The 25,256-nt window shown below is 37.3% G+C and overlaps 1 protein-coding gene across 5 annotated transcripts in view; it reads left to right on the top strand.

The window, feature by feature from the left end:
• Window positions 1–25,256, top strand: part of UBE2Q2 (ubiquitin conjugating enzyme E2 Q2) — a 62,420-nt gene that overhangs the window by 22,406 nt on the left and 14,758 nt on the right. For 4 of the 5 annotated variants that reach the window (XM_086364001.1, XM_086364000.1, XM_086364002.1 and 1 more), the window contains 5 exons: window positions 2,224–2,364; window positions 5,488–5,572; window positions 6,932–6,992; window positions 7,747–7,837; window positions 17,893–17,951. In XM_086364001.1, the coding sequence (XP_086220127.1) occupies window positions 2,224–2,364; window positions 5,488–5,572; window positions 6,932–6,992; window positions 7,747–7,837; window positions 17,893–17,951 (437 nt within the window). Of the gene's footprint in view, window positions 1–2,223; window positions 2,365–5,487; window positions 5,573–6,931; window positions 6,993–7,746; window positions 7,838–11,378; window positions 12,021–17,892; window positions 17,952–25,256 lie in introns of all 5 variants that reach the window. The other variant, XR_015149829.1, reaches the window with a different exon arrangement.

The following is a 25,256-nucleotide window of genomic DNA, read 5'->3' as shown; positions in this document are numbered from 1 at the left end:
GTTCCACAACCTTGGTTTTAAAACATTTTTCTGTTTTGGGTCTTAAAATTGATTCAGGTTATTACCTTATTTTTCTTGATTTGGAAAAATTTAAATCTAAAATTCACTTCTTAGGATGCCTTATAACTAATGTAGTTGGAGGTTTGTTTTGTGAGTCTGAAAGTAAAAATAATTCTTTTTTGGAAAAAATAACTTTATTTTTGACTGTGCTGAGTCTTCGTTGCTGTGCCAGTTTTTCTCTAGTTGCAGAGAGCGGGGTCTGTTCTTCCTTGCAGTGCGTGGGCTTCTCATTGTGGTTGCTTCTCTTGTTGCCCAGCACAGACTCTATCTAGGGTGTGGGGCTTCAGTGGTTATGGCACATGGGCTCTAGAGTTGTCATTCCTGGGCTCTAGAGCACAGGCTCAGTAGTTGTGGTGCAGAGGCTTAGTTGCTCTGTGGCACGTGGGATCTTCCTGGACCAGGGATCGAACCCGTCTTCTGCATTGGCAGGCAGAATCTTTGCCACTGAGCCACTAGGGAAGCCCTAAAATAATTCTTAACATTATCCAATTAGAATGAATTTTGGAGATTATAGGAAGTTTTTTTTAATGTTTACATGAAGTTTAACTTTGGAATAAACTGAATTAAAATTTTAAACTTTTTATTGAGCCCAGTATATAATAAAGTAGACATTGTACTCAAAGAGTTTATGTACCTTTCTTTTTTTCATTCACAAGATAATATGAAGGAAGGATAGCAACATTTGGGTAAACCTGGAAAGGTAGGATAGACTTTGGAGATGTCAGATTAGGATAGGTGAAAAGATATTCTAGGCAACTAAAATAATGTGGTAAAAAGGCCCAGAACAACCCTGGGCATGGTGTTTGAGCACATTGGAGGTTGTCCTTTTGGAAGAAGATTGATGTGTTGGAGTCTTGGAAAGCAAGTTTGTCTAGAAAAAGCAGATGGCTGAGTTTTGAATTAGAGACAATATTTGTTTATATTTGGTGTGATTGTTGATAAGGCCTTAAGCAGAAAATAGTGTACCGTGAATATTGTTTTGTAAAGATGATAATGATGACTTCTGTGTTGTTTAATACTGAGTGGAGAAATTTTTTGGGTTGGGATATGGCTGAGGTTGAAGTTGGAGGAGGAGATACAGTCTAGCACTCTGAAAAAAACAAGTGTAGATGGTAAATCATAGCTGAAATGTGCAATCCAGGGGAAATCGGCTCTATGAAGCATGAAGTCATAGACAGGGTCTAAATAAGAAAGGAATAGGAGTTGAAGAGATGGCAGTCCAAGAAAAAGATCATTGAGTCTGGATGGAAGTGGTCTAAATCAACCTGGTCTAGAAATCATGAATTAATCTGCTTGATAAAATGGAGATAAAGTATAGACTACTTCTTTAGAGATTTTGATGACTGAAGTAAAGTTGGAAATAAGAAAATAGATTTATACAAATGTATGCAGAATTTTTTAATGTGTAAGAGCAGATGATAAGGGAAGGAGGGAGAAGAATTATGTGGAGATGAATGATGTTGACTTAGAGATGGTGTTTTAATTCTTTTTTTAAACTTTTTTCCTAATTATAAAAAATCAATATGTGCTCACTACAGAAAACTTGGAAAAGAAGAAAAAACGCAGATAATAGTATTTCAGTATATGTCCTTTTCTTTTTTTTCTGTGCTTATTTTGACATAATTAACATTCTGTGTATTCAGTTTTGTATTCTGTGTCTTTTATTTCATTATTGATATAGAAGAAGCCAGTATACCGTATTGGCATTTTAACGGTCTTCTGGCATTCCATTGAATTAACTGTTCTGATATTTTGCACATGAAAATTTTGGTTTTGTGGTTATAAAGTTGAAATGGGCAAATAGATTTGTGCCTATATCTGTGTTCACATTTTAGACTAGGTACTAAACTAAATCTAATAGATTTTTAGAAGTCAGGTTAAAGTTCTTGGTACTTCATGCTGTACTATTTCAAAACTTCCTCTTAATAGGAGATTTAAAGCCATTTAAGATGGTTATGGCTTTGTAAAAGTATTAAATATGCTTTACTCAGTTTCTAGCTTTAAAATATAGGATATAAAAGGAGAGAACCTTTTAAATTGGATGGTGAAAGCTTTTCTCCCCTCCTCATAGGATATATGTATTTCTCTCTTCTATGTTCTAGGTCAAGAATAATTTAACTTTTGGCATGAGCTTGAGTAGCTAAATTTTTAATTTTTTTGTAGGATATAGAAGACTTGGATCATTATGAGATGAAGGAAGAAGAGCCCATTAGTGGGAAAAAGTCAGAGGATGAAGGAATTGAAAAAGAAAATTTGGCAATATTAGAGAAAATTAGGAAGACTCAAAGGCAAGACCATCTAAATGTAAGTATTGTATAAATATCTAGAACCTGGACTTTTGTGGTTAAGTAATTACAGTTGACTCTTGGATGCTGACCTTGCAGTCAGAAATCCACATGTAACTACAGCCAGCCTTCTATATCTGCAGTTCCACATCCAAGGATTCAACTGCAGATAGTGTAGTATGTATTTATTGAAAAAGTCTGCATATAAGTGGATCCATGCAGTTCCAACTTGTCTTGTTCAAGAGTCAGCTGTAGAGGAATAATATAAATACAGGGCAATTCAATAAGATACCAACCTCAGCCAGGCCTCTCCATCCCTGCCTTGGTAGTAGGTTCAGTCATATGTTTTATTGCCCTAGTTTTATTTTTTCCCCTAACGTTTCTCATCTACTGATAGCTCCTTTCTACCCTGTTCATCTGTTTTTCTACTCTGTTCATCTGAAATCAGTTACTGTCCAACCTGCTTATCCTGTTTTCTCTTTTTACCCTTTTCCTATGGAATCTGTAAATTTAAATTCAGTCTCTCCTACAAAGTGTAATTCAAATTCTCTCTTCTTCACGAAGCTGGTATCTGGTTTGCTCTGCTATGACAGAACCAAAAGTAACTTTTTCTTTTGACTTAACGTCTTTTATATGAAACAGCATGGTAACAAACACAGCTGTGTGGCTTCAGTTTCCCAACTCTATAATGTGGACATTATGTACCGTTTAGATGATTTCTGTAAATAATAAATGAGAATGATGTATATAAAATGTTCAGTGTAGAGAAATATCAAATGAAAGTCTAGCTCTCCATCTCAACACTTAACTGTTTACCTACTGCCTTTCTGTTAAAGCTGTTTATCAACCCCATGAAATCTGAGAACCAGTTCTTTTGTCCTGAGCACAGATTCTCAAACACAGGGAGTGAATTGTTGTGCAAGGAGATGAAAAGTGTTGTAAACAGGAAGATTACTCTCATGTCGTCAGTCTTACTTACTGTACTAATGTAACTGGCAGATCTTTCTTTAGAGGGCAAAGAAATTTAGCCAAGTCTTTACCTTGATTATTAAAAAATGAATAAAAGCTCGTGGTATTCAAGTTAAAGATAGTTACTCTTACTTTCTATATCTTGTGATTGCATCCAGTTTGTGTGTTATAGTCAAACAGCTACAAATTATTGAATACTATCACATGACATATACTAAATCCTTTAAACTTTGTATATACCTTTGCATTTAATTTTCATAACCACTGTGTGAAATATTCTTCCTACTCTACAGATGTGAAACTGGGGTTTTAACTCATCAAGTAACGTAGCCAGATTTTCTACCTCACCTTAAAGTGTAGTGCAATTTTTAAGATGTAGCATTTAAAATTTTACACAGATGTATAGAACAGTCTTTTGGATTCTGTGGGAGAAGGCGAGGGTGGGATGATTTGGGAGAATGGCACTGAAACATATATAATATCATATGTGAAATGAATCGCCAGTCCAGGTTCGATGCATGATACAGGTTGCTCGGGGCTGGTGTACTGGGATGACCCAGAGGGCTGGTATGGGGAGGAAGGTGGGAGGGGGGTTCAGGATGGGGAGCACGTGTATACCTGTGGTGGATTCATGTTGATGTATGGCAAAACCAATACAATATTGTAAAGTAATTAGCCTCCAAGTAAATAAATTTATATTAAAAAAAAAAAAAATTTTACAAGGTCAGGTTTTCTTTTTTTTTTTTTAATTCAGAAGACATTCTAAATGTTTTTCTTATGATAAATAGTTCTATTCATATTCAGTCTTAAGATAAGATACTGGTGCCTTTTAATCTTCAGAGCAGTTGGAACACTGAAAAGTACTGAAACCAGTTGTATGTATGTGGACATGTTTCTCTATTTCTTAATATGTAAACTATAGATTATTAGTATATTCTTGATTATAAGGAAACTGCTTTAGTTAATGTATCATGTTGAGGGTCTTCTAGTATTTTCAAAAATGCATGGAGCCCCTACACATCTATTAAAACGGCCAAAATCTGGAGCACTGACAATACCAAATGGCTGGTGAGGATATGGAGCAACAGGAAACTTTTCTGATTGCTGATAGAAAAATAGTGTCTGGCAGATTCTTTAAAAACTAAACATATTCTTACCATACAATCCAGCAGTTGAGCTCCTTGGTATTTGCTCAAATAAACTGAAAAGTTATGTCCACACAAAAACCTGCACATGGATTTTTATAGCAGCTTTGTTCATAATTGCCAAAGCTTGGAAGCAACCAAGATAATCTTTGGTAGGAAAGCAAATAAACTATAGTACATCCAGGCAATGGAATATTAATCCCTGATAGAAAAAAAGTAATGAGTTGTCAAGACAGGACATAGGCCTGGAGGAACCTTAAATTCATGTTACAGGTGAAAGAAGCCGATCTGAAAAGGTTGCAGACTGTGTTTCAATTATATGGCATTCTGGAAAAGGCAAAACTATGTAGACAGTAAAAAGATCCGTGGTTGCCAGGGAGTGGGGGCTGGGGTGGGATTAATAGGTGAAGCGCTGAGGACTTTTTGGGCAATGAAAATACTTTGTATGTTACTGTAACGTGTGGATGCATGTCATTATACGTTTGTCCAGATCTGTAGAATGTACAGCACTGAAAGTGAACCATAAGATGGTGTAATGATGTGTCCAAGTAGGTTTATAAGTTGTAAGAAATACGCCCCTGAAGGATGCTTGATAATGAGGGTGACTATTGATTGTGAGGGGCAGTTATATAGGAAATCTCTGTACTGTTCTCTTAATTTTGCTGTGAACATGAAACTTCCCACCCCAGTAAAACCACAAAAAAGAAAATAAATTTAAAAAAAATTGATGAATTTGAAATAGACTCTTATTAGTTCTAGGGTATTGAAGTGGTCATGGTGATCTGGACATAAATTAGTCTTTTTTTTTTTTTTTCAGATGACAAATAGTAAATGAATCAGACCTGTTCCAAATTTGTATTCCTGTTGCAACTTTATGATATTGATTTAATTTTTTTGCCTTCTTAAAGTGTTAAGTGGTGATCCATTTTTACAGTCTCATTGTGAACATTTATTTCAGGTTCAGATACCTTAAATCTTTAGTTATTTGAATCAATAAATCCTGGTAAACAGCAAGTTTTATATTTCAGGGTGCAGTGTCTGGGTCTGTACAAGCTTCAGATAGACTTATGAAAGAGCTCAGGGACATATACAGATCACAGAGTTATAAAACAGGTAAGGATCTCTGGATCTCTGCTGTTGTCCTTATGCCTAAAGTTTTCAGATATAATATAATTTCTCATAGTATAACTGGACAGAAACAGAAATGTTTATTAACTTTATTTTAGGAATGTGAAATGAAAATGCAAATTTAAGTAACCAAAAGATGTGGGGGATAAAATAGCATGAGTTCACTTATTGTTTGGATTTTTAGAAATTGTTTTTATGGACACATTTTTTGTCTTCTTGTTGATAGGGATTCATAGGATTTTAATCTTCTGGGTATAGAAAGGTACAAGAAATATCTGCTTTAGAAAGTAAATAAGATGAATATGTTTTATTGTACAAAGAATTATTGCCAAGTTAATTTATGTTTTTTATTCCTTTTTTTGAAACGACAAACTCATAAACATAATCAACTGTTATAGAGAGAGTTAAAATAGGTTTTTTTTTTTTTTAAATTATAGTTTGACTTAAGAGTTCTTTCTTAACCAGTAAGACTTAAATATTGTGGAACCTCCATAACTGACATAAAATTCCCTCATACTATTGCAGAGAGTCTAAAAGTACTGTATAAGATAAAGAGCCAAACTTTACTTTCTTTGAAAAAAGTAGCATTATAATTCATTCAGAATTTTTCAGAGTGATCAAACCTAAATCATTAGAGCTTATTTAAAAACAAACAATCAGCCTCTCCCCTTTATAGAACAAGATAAGTCAGACTTGTTTCTGAGATTATTACAAGTTTTGGTGTCCTAACAGTTCTTATAAGAAGTCTGAAAGTTTGTGTGTAGAAACCTAATAAAGTTTAATATTTGAATACTATTTATAGTGAAAATCATCACTTGTTTGTTATGGCATTATTTTGTAGTAATAAAAAATTAAATTAATAACCAGATATATGGTGAGCTTAATTAAATCATGGCTTATCCATAAAGTAAAATACTGTAGAATTATTTTAAAAATTGACAATAAATTTCTATATACTAAGCTGGAAAAAATGCCCCCTGAAAGATTATAAAACTATATGTTAGAGGGATTCCATTTTAATTGAAATGTTTGTATATGCATAGGGGAAAAGTCTTAAGTACATGTGATTTTGCATAATCTTTTTTTTCCTTTTGCAGTGAATGGTAAACAGTTTGTCAACCCCACAATCCTCTTCATGATGACTTTAGTTATCTATTTATGGCATAAGATACTCTGTTCCATCACAAGAATTATTACATTACAACTTAGCTGTTATGTTTTAATAGCAAAATTTCTTGATTTTGTTGGCTATATAGTGTGTACATTTACAGCAGAGCAATAGTTATAAGATCAAGTGCAACAGTTATAAGTAAAGAGTAACTAACATGCCCTATATCATTACAGGGATTTATTCAGTGGAACTCATAAATGACAGTTTATATGACTGGCATGTTAAACTGCAGAAGTAAGTGCTTTTTTATGCTAACCCACTCTTTTTAATGGTAGACTATCACAATGAGATTTCCTCCCTGCTTAATTTGGTACCTATTTACTATGGCTTCTTCTTAGAACTTTAGATCCTGTTTGTATAGAAGTAGTTCTTAGGTTGTTAAAATGAGCTGTTTCTTGGGCTTAATAAGTAATGAGAAAGCAGGAGGAGGAAAAGAAGGGCCAGCTGTGGGAGAAAGTGTTTCATGGAGTTAGTGAGACAATTAGGAACTATACAAACAAAAGTGTATAAATAACTTGATGAGTTAGTATCCATTGTGTACTCGAAGTAAGAAATGAGGAGATCTTTATATAAACAGTTGTAGACAAATTTAGGTTTTGTTAGTGATTTCACTTGTCCTTGGTAAATTTCTCTCATTGAACCCTTTGTCTAATAATTTAGTTTGAGAGAAGCAGATTAAATTTTTGAGTTCTTGAGAAGACTGTGTACATATGACCCTTTCCTTTAGGATAACTGCTAACTTTGCATGCCATTTGAGAGAAGAGATTTAGAATACTGTGATCTCTTCTTTGGACATTTAATCTCAAGGAATTGGAGACTATAGTAATTTGTTTTTCTAGGGACCATAGAACAACTTTAGACTTTCTCTGTTTGCAACTTACCCTAGGGGCTCTGTTTTTAGCTTTTGGAATGGTTCATTTTTAAAGTTAGTGAGGAAAAAAAATCTGACCTTTTTGTTTGAACTGTTTTTTTGTTTTGTAATTCTTAGGGTGGATCCTGATAGTCCTTTGCACAGTGATCTTCAGATTTTAAAAGAAAAAGAAGGCATAGAATATATTTTGCTTAACTTCTCTTTTAAGGTAAGAAAAATTTTAAGGGGACTACATATGCTTCTAATGCAACATATATTTGTACAATTGCTTTGGAAACTATTTGGTATAACTTGGCAAAGTAGAAGATACTTGTACCCTATGGTCCAGGAATTCTCCTTCTAGATACACAATCTGCAAGAAATGAGTACTTAAATGTGCCAGGAGACAAACACAAGAATGTTCAAAGCAGCATTGTTTATAATAGGCTCAAATAAAAATAACCTAAGTGTCTCCCAGTAAAATTGAGAACTGTGGTATTCATAAAATGGAATAGAGCTATGTACAACAAGATAGATGAATCTTGAACACGGTTTGAGCAGAAAGCAGATCCAGAAACATGTTTTGTACAGTTTTGTTTATATAGAGCTCAAAAATAGGTAAAACTAAATTGTTTAGGGCATGCATTCTCATTGGAGGCAGGTCTCTCTCCTTCCTCGCTCCCCACCCCACACCCAGTGCAGTGAAAATTGGTCCTTGGAGTGGAAAAGGCTTAGATGTTAAGATGGCCTGTAGCCGTTCAAGGGACCATAGTATGTATATACATACACACTATGTCTGAGGTGTTAAAATTTGATGAGGGAGCAGGACAGGGAAGAATTAGGAAAAAAAATACTCTAAAAAGGCTTGTTAGTGGGACAGAAATGAAAAGAAGGCTGAGAAGCATTAATGGATTCATACTTGGAAATGAAGATGCGAGTACCATACAGTTAAGATAGCAAGTACGTCTAGGTAAGAGGGAGGGAGTTGTGAGCTGAAAGGGACATCTGGGGGCTTCTTGGATACTGGCTATTGTCTCTTTCTTGACCAGGGTGGTGGTTGTGTGGATACAGTTTCGTGCTAATGTGTAACAGTATACCTATATACTTTTCTAAATTTATGTGTTGTGTTTAACAACTTTTTTTTTTCAAGTTGCTAAAAAACAAAAGTTAAAGAAGAATGGCAATGGAATCTAGATAAAATGTATTGATTTACTATGGACTCTGGATAAGTGTAGTGGTTTTAAGCCTTTGTTTAAAAACATTGTGAAGCATTTCTAAGGGATTATGTTTTAATTATTTGGAGCTGGTTTTTGACTTGTTCTGTGAAATTGAGAAATTGTGTAACAGCTGTCTTGCAGATAAACATTTTTTTCTATTTCAGTTAGACTTCAGTGCGTTTTAGTTGATAGAACGAACAGCAGTCCTCACCTTTTTGGCACCAGGATGGGTTTCATGGAAGACAGTTTTGCCACAGACTGGGTCTGGAGGTGGTTTGGGGATGATTTAAGTGTGTTACATTTTTTGTGTTATTCTATTATTATTACATCAGCTCCACCTCAGATCACCAGGCATTAGGTCTCGGAGGCTGGGGACCCCTGCTATAGAAGGCTGGAGGACGTGAGGCATCTAAAGTGTAATCCCTGTTCTTTAAGGACCTGTCGTCTTCCTGGAGAGAAATCTGTGATGAAAACTGTAGGGCTCTGGAGGTCATGATGGAGAGTCTCGGAGCTTACCTTTATGTAGTTAAAAAGCTAGCAGGGGGTTTTAGGCAGGGGTAGGACTGATCTATTAGGCTTTTTACTTTATTTTTAAAAAACAATTAGTATGCCATCAGCATCAGAGTAGGGTTTGGATAAGATAGAGTAGACTTCTGGGATATAAGGTGGGGGCATTGATTTTAATCTGGGCGGAAGAGTAATGAAGATTGGTAGTGGTAGGAATAGATGAAAGTAGATGAATATGGGCTTCCCTGGTGGCTCAGCTGGTAAAGAATCTGCCTGCAGTGTGGGACACCTGGGTCTGATCCCTGGGTTTGGAAGATCTCCTGGAGGAGGGAAAGGCTACCCACTCCAGTATTCTGGCCTGGAGAATTCCATGGACTGTACAGTCCACAGGGTTGCAAAGAGTTGGACACGACTGAGTGACTTTCACTACCATTAGATAAATATGAGATGTTTTGAAGGAAGAAAAGACATGAAAGGATACTTTTACACTTGTAGAAAGGAGTAATTTTCTGAAAGCTGCTTACTTAGTGTTTGTGTGTGTATATTCTTGTTTGGGCTTATATCCTCATTTATGATTGAACTTTCTTCAAATAACCCAAATGTCAAATGTCACTATTTTCCCATGGCTTTGTTATTGTAGAAATTATTGAGGCTATCAGCTGGGTTCCCTTCCTAGAGAGTGAATCTGGCATATATTTACTGATTCATGTGGTGCAAAGAACCTAGAAATGTATCTTTTTTAAAAATGCAAATTTTTATTTTATTTATTTTTGGCCATACTGTGTGGGTTGTGGGCTCCCTCTTCCCTGACCGGGAATCACACTCTGGCCCTTGACAGTAAAAGCATGAAGTCCTAACCACTGGACTGCCAGGGAATTCCCCTATGTAAATTATTTTTAACTTGAAATCTAAATAATTAAACCATATGCGCAATACCAAGCTTAAGAAATAGAACCGTATCAATATCTTTGAAGCCCAATGTGGGCCACTCCCCTCCCACATTCTCCTTTCAGACATATCTTTAAAGGAATATGAAATCTTGACCAGGAAACTGTTTGAGACTTGTGACTGTGGATAGTGTTTTCACTATATTTTCTTGCTCTAGATAGAACTTCAGGGAGGACAATCTGGGAGGTAAATAAATGGCTGAGATTCTGTTGGATTTGTGTTTCTGGACCATGGTTTCTGATACCAGAAAGAAGGGCCTTTGCTAGGGCTGAAGTATTTAAGAGGCCTGGGAAGGTTAAGATTGCCCTGAGCTAACCGGCCTTGTGAAGAGGACCTTAAACTCAGTTGACAAGTTATAAGTATCTCAATTCATAGATTTTGGAGAATAGCAGATATGACTCAGAAAGAAGGATCCACAGAAGGAGCAGGAATAGTATTCAAGGCCTTGAATGTCCACAGTGACACCTTGAGGGTCCTGAAGAATAAGAAAATGAAACTTGAGATACAGTGTGACACTAGGTTGGAAAGGCGAAAGGGGGCAGAGGGTATTAGATTTGTCAGCAGCTTGGTTAGGAAGTGGTGGTCTGGCTTTTCCGGCCACGTGTGAATTACAGAGTTGAATTCTGAGGTAGTACTTTAAAAAGAGTTTGTTTAGACAAGTCTGGGTTCATCTAGAGAATAGCAGCCGGGATTAGAGATTCCATGCCATGTCCTAAAATGGTGGGATTGTAGATTTGGAGAGGAGAACATGGGGGTTTGTGATAGCTTGTCTTCAACTATTTGAAGGACTGGGGATGTAGAAGTATTAGTTTGATTTTGTTTTTGATGAACACAAGGCATGGCAATTAGTAAGTCAGACTGTAAAGTGACGGTTTTCAACTCACTATAAGGAAGTGATTTGTAACTATTTAGAGCCATCCAATGATGTAGTCATTCAAAAATAGAATGTTCCTCATCATTAAGAATAGCTTGGAAGGCCTAGACAGTTTATTTGGAAATCAGATAACTGTGTGAGGTCACTATAAACTCTGATCTTCTTAGTTTCTGAGTTAATACACCACAGTAACTCGCATATCTATATTTTTGTTTTTGTTTTAGATACACGGCATGGCTCGCAGGATTTTAGTTCCCCCACCAGGGATTGAACCTGGCAGTGAAAGTGTGGAGTCCTAACTGCTGGACTGCCTGGGAATTCCCTCTCATATATCTGTTTTAACAGAAACCTTTTTCTCTTGCCCCCAGTGCCTGTACCTACCCTCCCTCACCCCGACACCTTATTTCTGTAAAATTTTGGTTACTGAGTTCCAAGGTACAGAGTTTGTGGAATAGAATCCCTAAGTTTTGATAGAGTAGTTAATCTGAGGCATTACTTAAAGTGAAGGGAAACCTTACTGTCACATAATCAATTGAGAGAGGTTTGTAGTCACTCCTATGGAATCACACATTGAACAATCTAAAATATAGGAAATTAAATCAAGTTGTGCTTTACCAAACTTTGCATCTATGCCTTTCTTTATTAAATTGTAGAAAAAAGGTGAGCTACTTATTCAGAAGTAGATTATAATAACTGTCATTAAGTTGGTTTTGTGTGGATAGATTTCTTCTTTTTCTGCCTTACAATAGATAGCTAAGATTACCTGTTTTACCCATCAGAAGTATGTTTTTTATCTCCCTCTCCTATTAGGATTTAATTTTCATAGTTTATATGTTCCTCAGAGCCTTGCTGGAGGATGGGTAGAGGTAGGGAGTTAAACACTGTATTTTTGTATTCTTAGAAATAAGCACTGTTATTTTTCTGTTTCTTAGAAGTAAACATTGTATTTTCGTGTTCTTAGAAATAACTGGATGAAACAAATGTTTGTTTCGCTCCTTCACCTGCAGATTGATTTTTGATTTAAGGGGCATTAGTTGTTGACTAATTCTTTTTTATTTGAACATAGAAATTGGTAATTTCTCTTAGACTTCCTGACACATCTTTGTGGGAGGCAGTATGCTGTTACTTTGTTCCTCTGTTGTAGTGGCTGGGACCTTTTTTGGACTCATCTGACACTGACACTTTGTCAGAGGCCAAGACCTCTGACATTCTGAGGCTACCTCAGCTACAGTCTTTGCTTAAGTTCACTGAGAGAAAAAGTTTTGTTCTGGAAACCTCAGTTTCCAGGACTGAAAATTTGAAAGAACTGTGCAGCCTGAGAATTAACTAAGATTCTTTTCTCTTATTTTGCCTTTATATGTTTATCAAGCCTGATCTTTGCCAAAGCGATCATCTATTGACGTTTAATGTTGTTATTGCTATTTGGGTTTCAATCTAGTGTCTCATTCTATTTGTCCTTGAACCATCTCTTTTTTCTCACTTCGTTCAGATTTTTAAGAAATTACTCTAGTTCCCCTACCTCTATTAGCATGGTGCTTATCATTCCTTAACTCTTCTTTACTACCTTACAATTACAACGCATATCCTTAGCTTGTCAAAGTGTAATATATATTTGTTAGTGTTTTCCTTCTTCCTTGTCAACACAGAGAGCTTAGAACACGTACTCTGTGCTCTTGTTGTCATTCCTTTTAGTTCTATATTTATCTAAACCCTTATATGTCACTATTACATAACTCATCAGTATTCTTTTGGGCCTGTATATGTATTAGCTCTCTTCATGGTCTTTATTCTCCATGTTTCCATCTAGGACCTTCCTCTTGCTTGAAGAATATCCATTTTTGTTTCCTTTAGAGTGGGTCTGCTTATAGGAAAATATCTTTATTTGGACTTCATTTTTGGAAAGTATTTTCATTTGGTATAGATTTTTAGGTTGGAAATTCCTTTCTTTCATTACCTCAAAGATGTCATTCCTCTATTATAGCTTCCATTGTTTCTCTTGAAGTATTTACAGTGGGTAAATCCTATGAAATCTTTAATCATTTTTAGAAAATTCTCAGACATTATCTCTTCAAATATTACTTCTATCCCATTCTCTCTTCTTCTAGAACTCTACATATATGATTAGCCTTTTCAATTCATTTTCCTACATCTTGCTTATTATCTGTATTTTCCACTTTTTTCTCTCTCTTGGCTTCATTTGGGATGCTTTCTGACTTATTTTTCCAGTATACTAAATTTCTCTTCCAGGTCTCCACGGGTAGTTAAACTCATCCATCAAGTTATTAATTTCATTTATTTATTTCTAAGCTTCAGAATTTCTATATAGTTCATTTTTATAATTTTGGTTTTCTGCCATGGTTTTCAGGCTTGTCTTTTCTTGCACGTATTCAGCTTCAGTTCAGTTCAGTCGATCAGTCATGTCCAATCATCACTCTTTGCAACACCATGGACTGCAGCTCACCAGGCCTCCCTGTCCATCTCCAACTCCTGGAGTCCACCCAAACTCATGTCCATTGAGTCGGTGATGCCATCCAACCATCTCATCCTCTGTTGTCCCCTTCTCCTCCTGCCTTCAATCTTTCCCAGCATCAGGGTCTTTTCAAATGAGTCAGTTCTTCATGTCAGGTGGCCAAAGTATTGGAGTTTCAGCTTCAACAACAGTCCTTCCAGTGAATACTCAGGACTAATCTCCTTTAGGATGGACTGGTTGGATCTCCTTGCAATCCAAGGGACTCTCAAGAGTCTTCCCCAATACCCTAGTTCAAAAGCATCAATTCTTTGGTGCTCATCTTTCTTTATAGTCCACCTCTCATATCCATATGTGACCATTGGAAAAACCATAGCTTTGACTAGACGGACCTTTGTTGTCAAAGTAATGTCTCTGCTTTTGAATATGCTATCTAGGTTGGTCATAACTTTCCTTCCAAGGAGTAAGCGTCTTTTAATTTCATGGCTGCAATCACCATCTGCAATGATTTTGGAGCCCCAAAAAATAAAGTCTGACATTGTTTCCACTGTTTCCCCATCTATTTGCCATGAAGTGATGGGACTGGATGCCATGATCTTCGTTTTCTGAATGTTGAGCTTTAATCCAACTTTTTCACTCTCCTTTTTCACTTTCATCCTGAGGCTCTTTAGTTCCTCTTCACTTTCTGCCATGAGGGTGGTGTCATCTGCATATCTGAGGTTATTGATATTTCTCCCGGCAATCTTGATTCCAGCTTGTGTTTCATTCAGCCCAGCGCTTCTCATGATATAAATACTCTGCATATAAATTAAATAAGCACGGAGACAATATACAGCCTTGACTTCCTCCTTTTCCTATTTGGAACCAGTCTGTGGTTCCATGTCCAGTTCTAACTGTTGCTTCCTGATCTTCATACAGATTTCTCAAGAGGCAGGTCAGGTGGTCTGGTATTCTCATCTCTTTCAGAATTTTCTACAGTTTATTGTGATCCACACGGTCAAAGGTTTTGGTGTAGTCAATAAAGCAGGAGTAGGTGTTCTTCTGGAACTCATTTGCTTTTTCGGTGATTTTGCGGATGTTGGCAGTTTGATCTCTGGTTCCTCTGCCTTTTCTAAATCCAGCTTGAACATCTGGAAGTTCACGGTTCACGTATTACTGAAGCCTGGCTTGGAGAATTTTGAGCATTACTTTACTAGCGTGTGCGATGAATGCAATTTTGTGGTAGTTTGAACTTTCTTTGGTGTTGCCTTTCTTTGGGATTGGAATGAAAACTGACCTTTTCCGGTCCTATGGTCACTGCTGAGTTTTCCATATTTGCTGGCATATTGAGTGTAGCACTTTCACAGCATCATCTTTCAGGATTTGAAATAGCTCAACTGGAATTCCATCACCTCCACTAACTTTGTTTGTAGTGATGCTTCCTAAGGCCCACTTGACTTCACATTCCAGAATGTCTGGCTCTAGTGAGTGATCACACCATCATGATCATCTGGGTCGTGAAGATCTTTTTTGTACAAGTTCTTCTGTGTAGTCTTGCCACCTCTTCTTAATATCTTCTGCTTCTGTTAGGCCCATACCATTTCTGTCCTTTATTGTGCCCATCTTTGTGTGAAAATTTCCCTTGGTATCTCTAATTTTCTTGAAGAGATCTCTAGTCTTTCCCATTTGTTGTTTTCCTCTATTTCTTTGCACTGATCACTGAGGAAGGCTTTCTTATCTCTCCTTGCTATTGTTTGGAACTCTGCATTCAAAAGGGTATATCTTTCCTTTTCTCCTTTGTTTTTCGCTTCTCTTCTTTTCTCAGCTATTTGTATGGCCTCCTCAGAGAGCCATTTTGCTTTTTTTGCATTTCTTGGGGATGGTCTTGATCCCTGTTTCCTGTACAATGTCACGAACCTCCATCCATAGTTCATCAGGCACTCTGTCCATCAGATCTAGTCCCTTAAATCTTAGATCTACTGTATAATCATAAGGGATTTGATTTAGGTCATACCTAAATGGTCTAGTGGTTTTCCCCACTTTCTTCAATTTAAGTCTGAATTTGGCAATAAGGAGTTCATGATCTGAGCCACAGTCAGCTCCCGGTCTTGTTTTTGCTCACTGTATAGAGTTTCTCCATCTTTGGCTGCAAAGAATATAATCAGTCTGATTTCAGTGTTGACCATCTGGTGACGTCCATGTGTAGAGTCTTCTCTTGTGTTGTTGGAAGAGGGTGTTTTTTATGATCAGTGCATCCTCTTGGCAAAACTCTGTGAGCCTTTGCCCTGCTTCATTCTCTACTCCAAGGCCAAATTTGCCTGTTACTCCAGGTGTTTCTTGACTTCCTATTTATTCCAGTCCCTTATAATGACAAGGACATCTTTTTTGGGTGTTAGTTTTTAAAGGTCTTGTAGGTCTTCATGGAACCGTTCAACTTCAGCTTCTTCAGCATTACTGGTCGGGGCATAGACTTGGATTACTGTGATATTGAATATTCACCTTCAGTTCAGTTCAGTTCAGTCGCTCAGTCGTGTCCAACTCTTTGCGACCCCATGAATCACAGCACATCAGGCCTCCCTGTCCATCACCGACTCCCGAAGTTCACCCAGACTCACATCCATCGAGTCAGTGATGCCATCCAGCCATCTCATCCTCTGTCGTCCCCTTCTCCTCCTACCCCCGATCCCTCCCAGCATCAGAGTCTTTTCCAATAAGTCAACTCTTTGCATGAGGTGGCCAAAGTACTGGAGTTTCAGCCTTAGCATCATTCCTTCCAAAGAAATCTCAGGGCTGATCTCCTTCAGAATGGACTGGTTGGATCTTGCAGTCCAAGGGACTCTCAAGAGTCTTCTCCAACACCACAGTTCAAAAGCATCAATTCTTCGACACTCAGCCTTCTTCACAGTCCAACTCTCACATCCATACATGACCATAGGAAAAACCATAGCCTTGACTAGATGAACCTTTATTGGCAAAGTAATGTCTCTGCTTTTGAATATGCTATCTAGGTTGGTCATAACTTTCCTTCCAAGGAGTAAGCATCTTTTAATTTCATGGCTTCAGTCACCATCTGCAGTGATTTTGGAGCCCAGAAAAATAAAGTCTGACACTGTTTCCACTGTTTCCCCATCTATTTCCCATAAAGTGATGGGACCAGATGCCATGATCTTCGTTTTCTGAATGTTGAGCTTTAAGCCAACTCTTTCACTCTCCACTTTCACTTTCCTCAAGAGGCTTTTTAGTTCCTCTTCACTTTCTGCCATAAGGGTGGTGTCATCTGCATATCTGAGGTTATTGATATTTCTCCCGGCAATCTTGACTCCAGCTTGTGTTTCTTCCAGTCCAGCGTTTCTCATGATGTACTCTGCATATAAGTTAAATAAGCAGGGTGACAATATACAGCCTTGACGTACTCCTTTTCCTATTTGGAGCCAGTCTGTTGTTCCATGTCCAGTTCTAACTGTTGCTTCCTGACCTGCATACAAAATATTCAGTTTAGTTATTTTAAAATCTGTGTCGGATAATGCTTATCTTGACACCCTGTAGTTTTGTCTGTCATTTTCTGATAATGCTGTCTTTAAGTCTCATATGACTGGTTATTTTTGGTGATAGATGTTATATATGAATGATTAGAGAGCTATTTTGAAGCCTTGGATGCTAGTCCTCTAAATAGAAGATGTATGTCTGCCCATCAGGTACTTGGGCATTGTAACCCAGGATCCTTGAATCCCAAATGGCAGTGAGATGATATAAAGATGGGCTTTGTTCTCTACCTGTGTAGTTTGTGATTTGTCCTTCAGGGTTCCAAGCTAACGTGTGCTATAGCGACTTGTAAGGAGTCTTGTTCTTCTCAGCTTCTTAACCTCTTATCTTCCTCTCCTCCAATTGAAAGAAAATCCAAAGGGAAAAAAAGGCTGCACTCTGAGGTTCCCTTGTCTTGATCTTAGCTCTGTAGTTATACATTTGTCTACCTTTTCTAGTTCATAGCCAGATGATTGATCCAAATACCTAGTCCATCATTATTGGAGTGGTCCCTTTATATAGTTCTCTTGGAAGTGGGGACCTCTTTCTGTATTTCATAATTTTGCAAACATACTGTTCTGTTTGGGCCTGATCTTCATTTTTATTTGCTTTGGTTTTCATTTCATTTTGGGGGACTATTTTTACGTTTATGACTTTCATTCATCATTAGATAATAAATGTATGCATTCTTTATAGATTATTTTAAAATCTTCTAAATAATACAGTATTAAGGATATTCTTAAAATTAAACTTACTTATTTGTTTTTTAGGATAACTTTCCATTTGATCCTCCATTTGTTCGAGTGGTATTACCTGTTCTCTCAGGAGGGTAAGTTTAAGTGATTATTTTCTTTGATAGTATACATCAGAATCATTTGGAGGGCTAGTCAAATGCCAGGAGGCCTAGAATGCTAAACTTTAACTCAAAGTTTGTGATTCAATAGGACTTGTTATGGGGCCTGCTGCTGCTAAATCGCTTCAGTCATTTCCGACTCTGTGCAACACCATAGACGGCAGCCCACCAGGCTCCCCTGTCCCTGGGATTCTCCAGGCAAGAACACTGGAGTGGGTTGCCATTTCCTTCTCCAGTGCATGAAAGTGAAAAGTGAAAGTGAAGTCGCTCAGTTGTGTCCGACTCTTAGCAACCCCATGGACTGCAGCCCACCAGGCTCCTCCGTCCATGGGAGTTTCCAGGCAAGAGTACTGGAGTGGGGTGCCATTGCCTTCCTCATGGGGCCTGAGAATTTCCATATCTAAGATAGTTTCAGGTGAAGCTGATGTTCCAGGCTGGGAACCATGATTTAAGCATCACTGGTATAACTCATTATGTTTATAGGGGTTTTTAAATGACCCTATGTGTATATACTTCACCTTAAAAAATCAAATGTTTTTCAAATGTAAGTTGTGATTGAGGGTTTAGAGAAAGTTAGGATTAGAGAGTGATTCCCACATGCCCATTATGCGAGGAATAATCACAGGAAATCTCACAGGCCTATGGAGCTGGTCATTGATTTTCTAAAGGGGTGGTCTCAGTTTGGTAGAATTAAATGGTAATTGCCTGGCATTTTTTATTGAAACTTGTTTTTTTTTTTGGTGATTAGAAGTCATATGAATGATGGGGAAAAGATCAGAATTTGTACCTAGGTTAGTTGTGGAAGGTTCTGTAGATCCTTGAAATAACAGGAGTTAAAATAGTTTGAGAATTGTGATATGCTCAGCTGATCAAGTCCACTCCGTGAAACAATCATATTATGGTAATTAAAATCTAAAAATATCCAATCCTTTGATCATTTCTATGCTTTATATAGTAATAGTCTAATTTAGATTAAAACAATATGGGTGGCTATAAATGATTAAGGAAAATATTTGGAAACTTTTTTCAAATTCAGGATAAATGTATAAAAAATATTTTTGTAAAATTATTTTGAAATCTGATGTAAACTTCACTAGCATAGATTTTTTTCATATTCTGTTGTGGAGAAAATTCCTGAGTTTATGGTCTTAGTAGTTTACCATCTTGTGAAGATAATTAAATTATAAATCATACCATTTTCAGTTTTAAAATCTGCTATATAGTTTGTCTTCGTTGATTACTTTTACCAAATGGGGTTATTTTCCCATTATTCAAATAAATAACTAGAATAATAAGTCAGTTTGTGACTTATCCAAATAAACTTTATATCTTCTAATAAAACGTTTTTTCCATTATACCAAAAGGCAGCAATAATAAACCATTAGAAGTATTGAGTATTCAATTGATTTGTCAGGTTTTAAGTATGGACTTAAGTTCTCTGACCTTAAAGGAAAAGGAGATTGCTTCTGGCAATAGTGATCTGGGAAGACTTGGACAAGTAGGTGGGATCTCAGCTAGGTCTTGAAGTACTGGGTGGGGTTTGGTCAACTTATGGAGGTTGAAGGAAAATTGTTTACATAGGTGAAAAGTAAACACAATCACACATTTAGGAAAGAGCATGGTGTATTCAGTTTACCAGAATAGTTTGAGCTATAACACATGAGGGGTAGAGTTCCTATAGAAGAATTATAGGAAATTGTGTTGACAATAGCTTGTAATTATATAAAAACATGGATTGGTGAGCAAACTATTACCCATGGATATTTAATTTATTTTTCTTTAACTGGTTCAGAAATAGGGAAATAAAAGTAAAAAGAATGTCTTGGAAAGTAAATCTGTTGACAGTAGAAAATACTACAGGACAAATTATATTCACAAAGTCTGGAAGAATGCAAGGCTAGTTAAGAGCTGATGCCACTGTCTTAGATAAAGTGATAACAACCTGAGTTGTTACAGTAGTGATGGGAATGGAAAGATGAATGAAGGATGAGGGTAATTTGAGGCAAAATCAATATGACTTGATCTTCACAGTCAACTATTGAGTAAAAAGTAAGAATTATGACTGACATGGGAAGAACTAAAAAGTGTAAAGCCTGATAGAACAGTTTGCGATCTCTGACTCAGGCTAATGCTTAATTACACACTGTGACTCTGGACAGATTATTGAACAGTTTTTGTTCCAGGTGTTTTATATCCTACATCTACTAGCTACTTCCTTATTTGTTTCTTGTCAAAAATATTTTAAACATAACAGCTTCATTGTGATACAATTCACACATGATAAAACTCACCCTTTTAAAGTGTACAGTTCAGTGGTATAGTATACTCAGTTGTGTAACCATTACCATTAATTTAAAAATGCTTTCATCACCTTCCAGAAGAAACTCTGTACCCATTAGCAATCACTTCTCATTCCTCTCTCCTATCCCTCCACCCACCAGCAACTACTAATTCTTATCTCTGTGGATTTGTGTATTCTGGACATTTTCATTTAAGGAAGCAAACAAAGTACAGGCTTTTGTGACTGGCTTCTGTCACTTAAAAGTTTTCAAGGTTCATCCATGTTGCAGCATATATCAGTAGCTTATTCCATTTTATTTATCCATGGACATTTGTTTCCACATTTTGGCTGTTATGAATAATGCTATGAACTTTCACAGACAGGTTTCTATGTGCACATCTTCATTTCTGTATCATATATACCTATGTGAGTTACTAGGTCCTTTGGTAATAACTCTTTTTAACTTTTTATGAAGTGCCACACTTTTCCCAAGTGGCTGCACCATTTACATTCCCACAAGCAGTGTGTATGTAACCAACTCTCTTCATTTCCTTCCTGTTCACTTTTCAGCCCCATGTAATTTGGCATTAGCTGTTACTGTTCCTCCCAGTCTGGTATTTCCAATAGGGACTTCGGTAAATCCAGAAGTACCTGTTCAGGTTCTATCATACCTGATTATTAGATTTCTCAGCAACACCAGAACATTTTCCCCTTGGTTTCTGATTGCCTCCTCTCATCTCTTTTTGCTGGGAGCTCCTTGTTCACTTAACTTCTACCTGTTGGGGTTCTTTAGAATTTGATACTAGGTCTGTTGTCTTTTCTTTTCCCTTCATTCCTTTGCGTTAAAAAAATTTTTTTTTTCATTGAGTTAATTGTATAGTTGCACACAGTTGGAAGAACTATTGGAGATACTTTGTCCCCTTTGCCCAGTTTCCCTAGTGGTACGATTTTGGCAAATCTGTGTGGTATAGAATTATGAAACAGTGATACAGAGACAGGGATGCAATATATAGTGCTTATGCAGATTTTCCCAGTTTTATGTATAACTTATATATATCCCTGGTGGCTCAGATGGTAAAGAATTGGCCTGCAATGCGGGAGATGTGGGGTCAATCCCTGGGTCGGGACGATCCCCTGGAGGAGGGCATGGCAACCCACTCCAGTATTCTTGTCTGGAGAATTCCCATGGACAGAGGAGCCTGATAGGCTACAGGTCATGGGGTCGCAAAGAGTTGGACATGGCTGAAGTGGCTTGGCGTGCTTGCATGCATGTGTGTGTATTGAATTTTACATTGAGTAGATGTGTGTATGCAACACAGCAGTCAAGACACTGTACAGTTCCAACACCACACGGATCCTTCTTGTTGCCCCTGAAACTAGACCCATTTTCCTCTGGTGCCCCTCATCCCTTAACTCCTGGTAACCACTCATCTGTCCTGCATTCCTAATATTTTGTCATTATAAAAAAAGTTACATAAATGAAATCTTAAAGTTTTGTATTGTAACCTTTGGGGATTAGCTGGTTTTTTGTTTTTTACTCATAATTCCCTGGAGAGTCATCTAAGTGTCTGACTAGTTTGTTCCTTTTTATTGCTAAGTAGTATTCCATGGTGCGTCATGTACCACAGTTTGTTTAACCAGAAACCCACTGAAGGACCTCTAGACTGATTTCAGTGTTAAGAGTATTACAAATAAAGCTGCTATGAATACTTGTATACAGTGTGTGTATATGGGTGTGAATGAATGTGAATGTATTGTCCTTTGTCTGGGATTCATGTCTAGGAATGCAATTGCTAGGTCATAGAACCCCATGGACAGAGGGACCTGGCAGGCTACAGTTCATAGAGTCACCCAGAGTCGGACACGACCGAGCAACATTGCACGCACGCACAGTCATTGCATATTGAGTTTTAAAAGAAACTACCACACTATTTTCCAGAATGGCTTTACCATTTTACATTCCTGTCAAGAATGTGTGAGTGATCCACTTTGTCCACATCCTCGCCAGCACTTGATGATGTCATTTGTTTTTATTTTAACCATTCTGTTAGCTGTGCAGTGATGTCTCATTGTGGTTTTAACTTGCACTTCCGTAATGAATATTCCTCAGTGTTGAACATCTTTCATGTGCCTATTTGACAACTTTATGTACTCTTCCAAGAGATACTTGTTCATGTCTTTTGCCAGTTTTCTAATTGGATTGTTCTTTCGTTGAATTTTGAAAGTTTTTAAGGTGCATTCTACACAATAATCCTTTGGATGTGTGGTTTTTTAGTTTCTTCTAGTATTTAGCTTAATTTTATCTTAACAGAATCTTTTGTAGAACAAAATATTTTAGCTTTGAAGTAAAATTATGCTTTTGGTATCAAGTCTAAGAACTCTTTGCCTAGTCCTAGATCCCAAAGATTTTTCTTCTATTTTTGTTCCTCAGGGTTTTACAGTTTACATTTTACAGATACGTCTGTGAATCATTTTGAATTAATTTTTGTATAAGGTATGAGGTTTAGATCATAGATTTTTACCTAAAGTCCAATTGCTGTTGTTTGATTTGTTGAAAAAGCTCCATGGCTTTTAAAATATTTCTGTGTGCCAGTGACTCCTAGGCTTGTATCGCACATCCCTATGTCTTTGGTGTTTCCAATATTCTTCTGCTTTATTGACACCTCTACTTGAATGTCTCTTACACAGGCCTTCAGGACAAAAACTTGAGCCCATCTTTTTTTCAGCCTCCCTTCCCCAGTCTTCCTTATCTCACTTAATGAATCTAGAGTCATTGTTTATATCTCACCTTTTTCTCATTTTCCTTTGTTTCTCTACTTTAAAGGATTTTCAGATCCAATAGTTTTCAGTTTTGTTGCTACCACCATCAGTTCTCACTTGGATCACTTCAGATAATTTCTGATCAGACTCCTGCTTCTATCCCCTCACTCATAAAGCTCTTTAGAGTGAGCTTTTACAAATTTGTTCTGATTGTGTTGCTCCTCTGCTTAAACACATCCCATGTCTTCCCGCTGTTCCTGCAGGTTGATGTCCGTACCGTATTCCATACACTGTCTGTCATTTTACCCTTGCTTGCCTCTTCAGTCCTCTTGTTTCCACCCACACTTCAATTCCTGCAAGTCTCTGCTTGTGTGTCACTCGTAGGTATATTATTCCTGACCACCAAATTTAAAATAAGGCTTCTGGTTTTTCCTCCTTACAGAACTTTGGGACCCCCTCCACTACTTTATTGTTCATTTAACATCTAATCTTTACTATACTGCAAACATCATGAAGGCAAGTCATCACTGTACAAGTCATACTTGTCATACAAGTCTTCATTGTATATTCTTGTGTCTGCTTCAGTTTTTAGCATGCATACATACTATTACTATATATGCAGTAAATATTTGTGAATGAATGAACGAGATAAGAAAATATAGTAACTTAGCAGTTCAGTTCAGTCGCTTAGTCGTGTCTGACTCTGTGACCCCATGGACTGCCCCATGCCAGGCTTCCCTGTCCATCACCAACTCCCAGAGCTTGCTCAAACTCATGTCCATCTAATCGGTGATGCCATACAACCATCTCATCCTCTGTCGTCCCCTTCTCCTCCTGCCTTCAATCTTTCCCAGCATCAGAGTCTTTTCAAATGAGTCAGTTCTTCATGTCAGGTGGCCAAAGTATTGGAGTTTCAGCTTCAGCATTAGTCCTTCCAATATTCAGGACTGATTCAATATTAGTCCTTCTAATATTCAGTCCATCCTTTAGGATGGACTGGTTTGATCTCCTTGCAGTCGAAGGGATTCTCAAGTCTTCTCCAACACCACAGTTCAAAAGCATCAATTCTTCGGCGCTCAGCTTTCTTTATAGTCCAACTCTCACATCTGTACATGACTACTGGAAAAACCGTAGCTTTGACTATATGGACCTTTGTTGGCAAAGTAATGTCTCTGCTTTTGAATATGCTGTCTAGGTTGGTCGTAGCTTTTCTTCCAAGGAGCAAGCGTCTTTTAATTTCATGGCTGCAATCACCATCTGCAGTGACTTTGGAGCCCAAGGAAATAAAGTCTGTCATTGTTTCCATTGTTTCCCCATCTATTTGCCATGAAGTGATGAGACCAGATGCCATGATCTTCATTTTTTGAATGTTGAGTTTTAAGCCAACTTTTCCACTCTCCTCTTTACATTCATCAAGAGGCTCTTTAATTCTTCTTCGCTTTCTGCCATAAGGGTGGTGTCATCTGCATATCTGAGGTTATTGATATTTCTCCCAGCAGTCTTGATTTTAGCTTGTGCTTCATCCAGCTCAGCATTTCGCATGATGTACTCTGCATGTAAGTTAAATAAGCGGGGTGACAATATATAGCCTTGACATATTCCTTTCCCACTTTGGAACCAGCCTGTTGTTCCATGTCCAGTTCTAACTGTTGCTTCCTGACGTGCATACAGATTTCTCAGGAGGCAGGTAAAATGGTATGATATTCCCATCTCTTTTAAGTTTTTTTTTTAAGTATTTTTGACAGCTTGTGATCCAGACAGTCAAAGGCGTTGGCATAGTCAATAAAGAAGTAAATGTTTTTCTGGAACTCTCTTGCTTTTTCGATGATCCAGCAGATGTTGGCAATTTGATCTCTGGTTCTTCTGCCTTTTCTAAATCCAGCTTGAACATCTGGAAGTTCAGGGCTCATGTACTGTTGAAGCCTGGCTTGGAGAATTTTGAGCTAGCGTGTGAGATGAGTGCAATTGTGCAGTAGTTTGAACATTGTTTGGCATTGCGTTTCTTCACAATTGGAACGAAAACTGACCTTTTCCAGTCCTGTGGCCACTGCTGAGTTTTCCAAATTTGCTGGCATATTGAGTGCAGCACTTTCACAGTATCATCTTTTAGGATTTGAAATAGCTTAACTGGAATTCCATCACCTCCAGTAGCTTTGTTCATAGTGATGCTTCCTAAGGCCCACTGGACTTCAGATTCCAGGATGTCTGGCTCTAGGTGAGTGATCACACCATCATGGTTA

This window comes from Bos grunniens, chromosome 21, assembly GCF_055505025.1.
Source record: "Bos grunniens cultivar Pamir isolate PY7600 chromosome 21, Bosgru_T2T1.0, whole genome shotgun sequence".
Taxonomy (NCBI): domain Eukaryota; kingdom Metazoa; phylum Chordata; class Mammalia; order Artiodactyla; family Bovidae; genus Bos; species Bos grunniens.
This window is presented reverse-complemented; position numbering and strand designations above follow the sequence as displayed.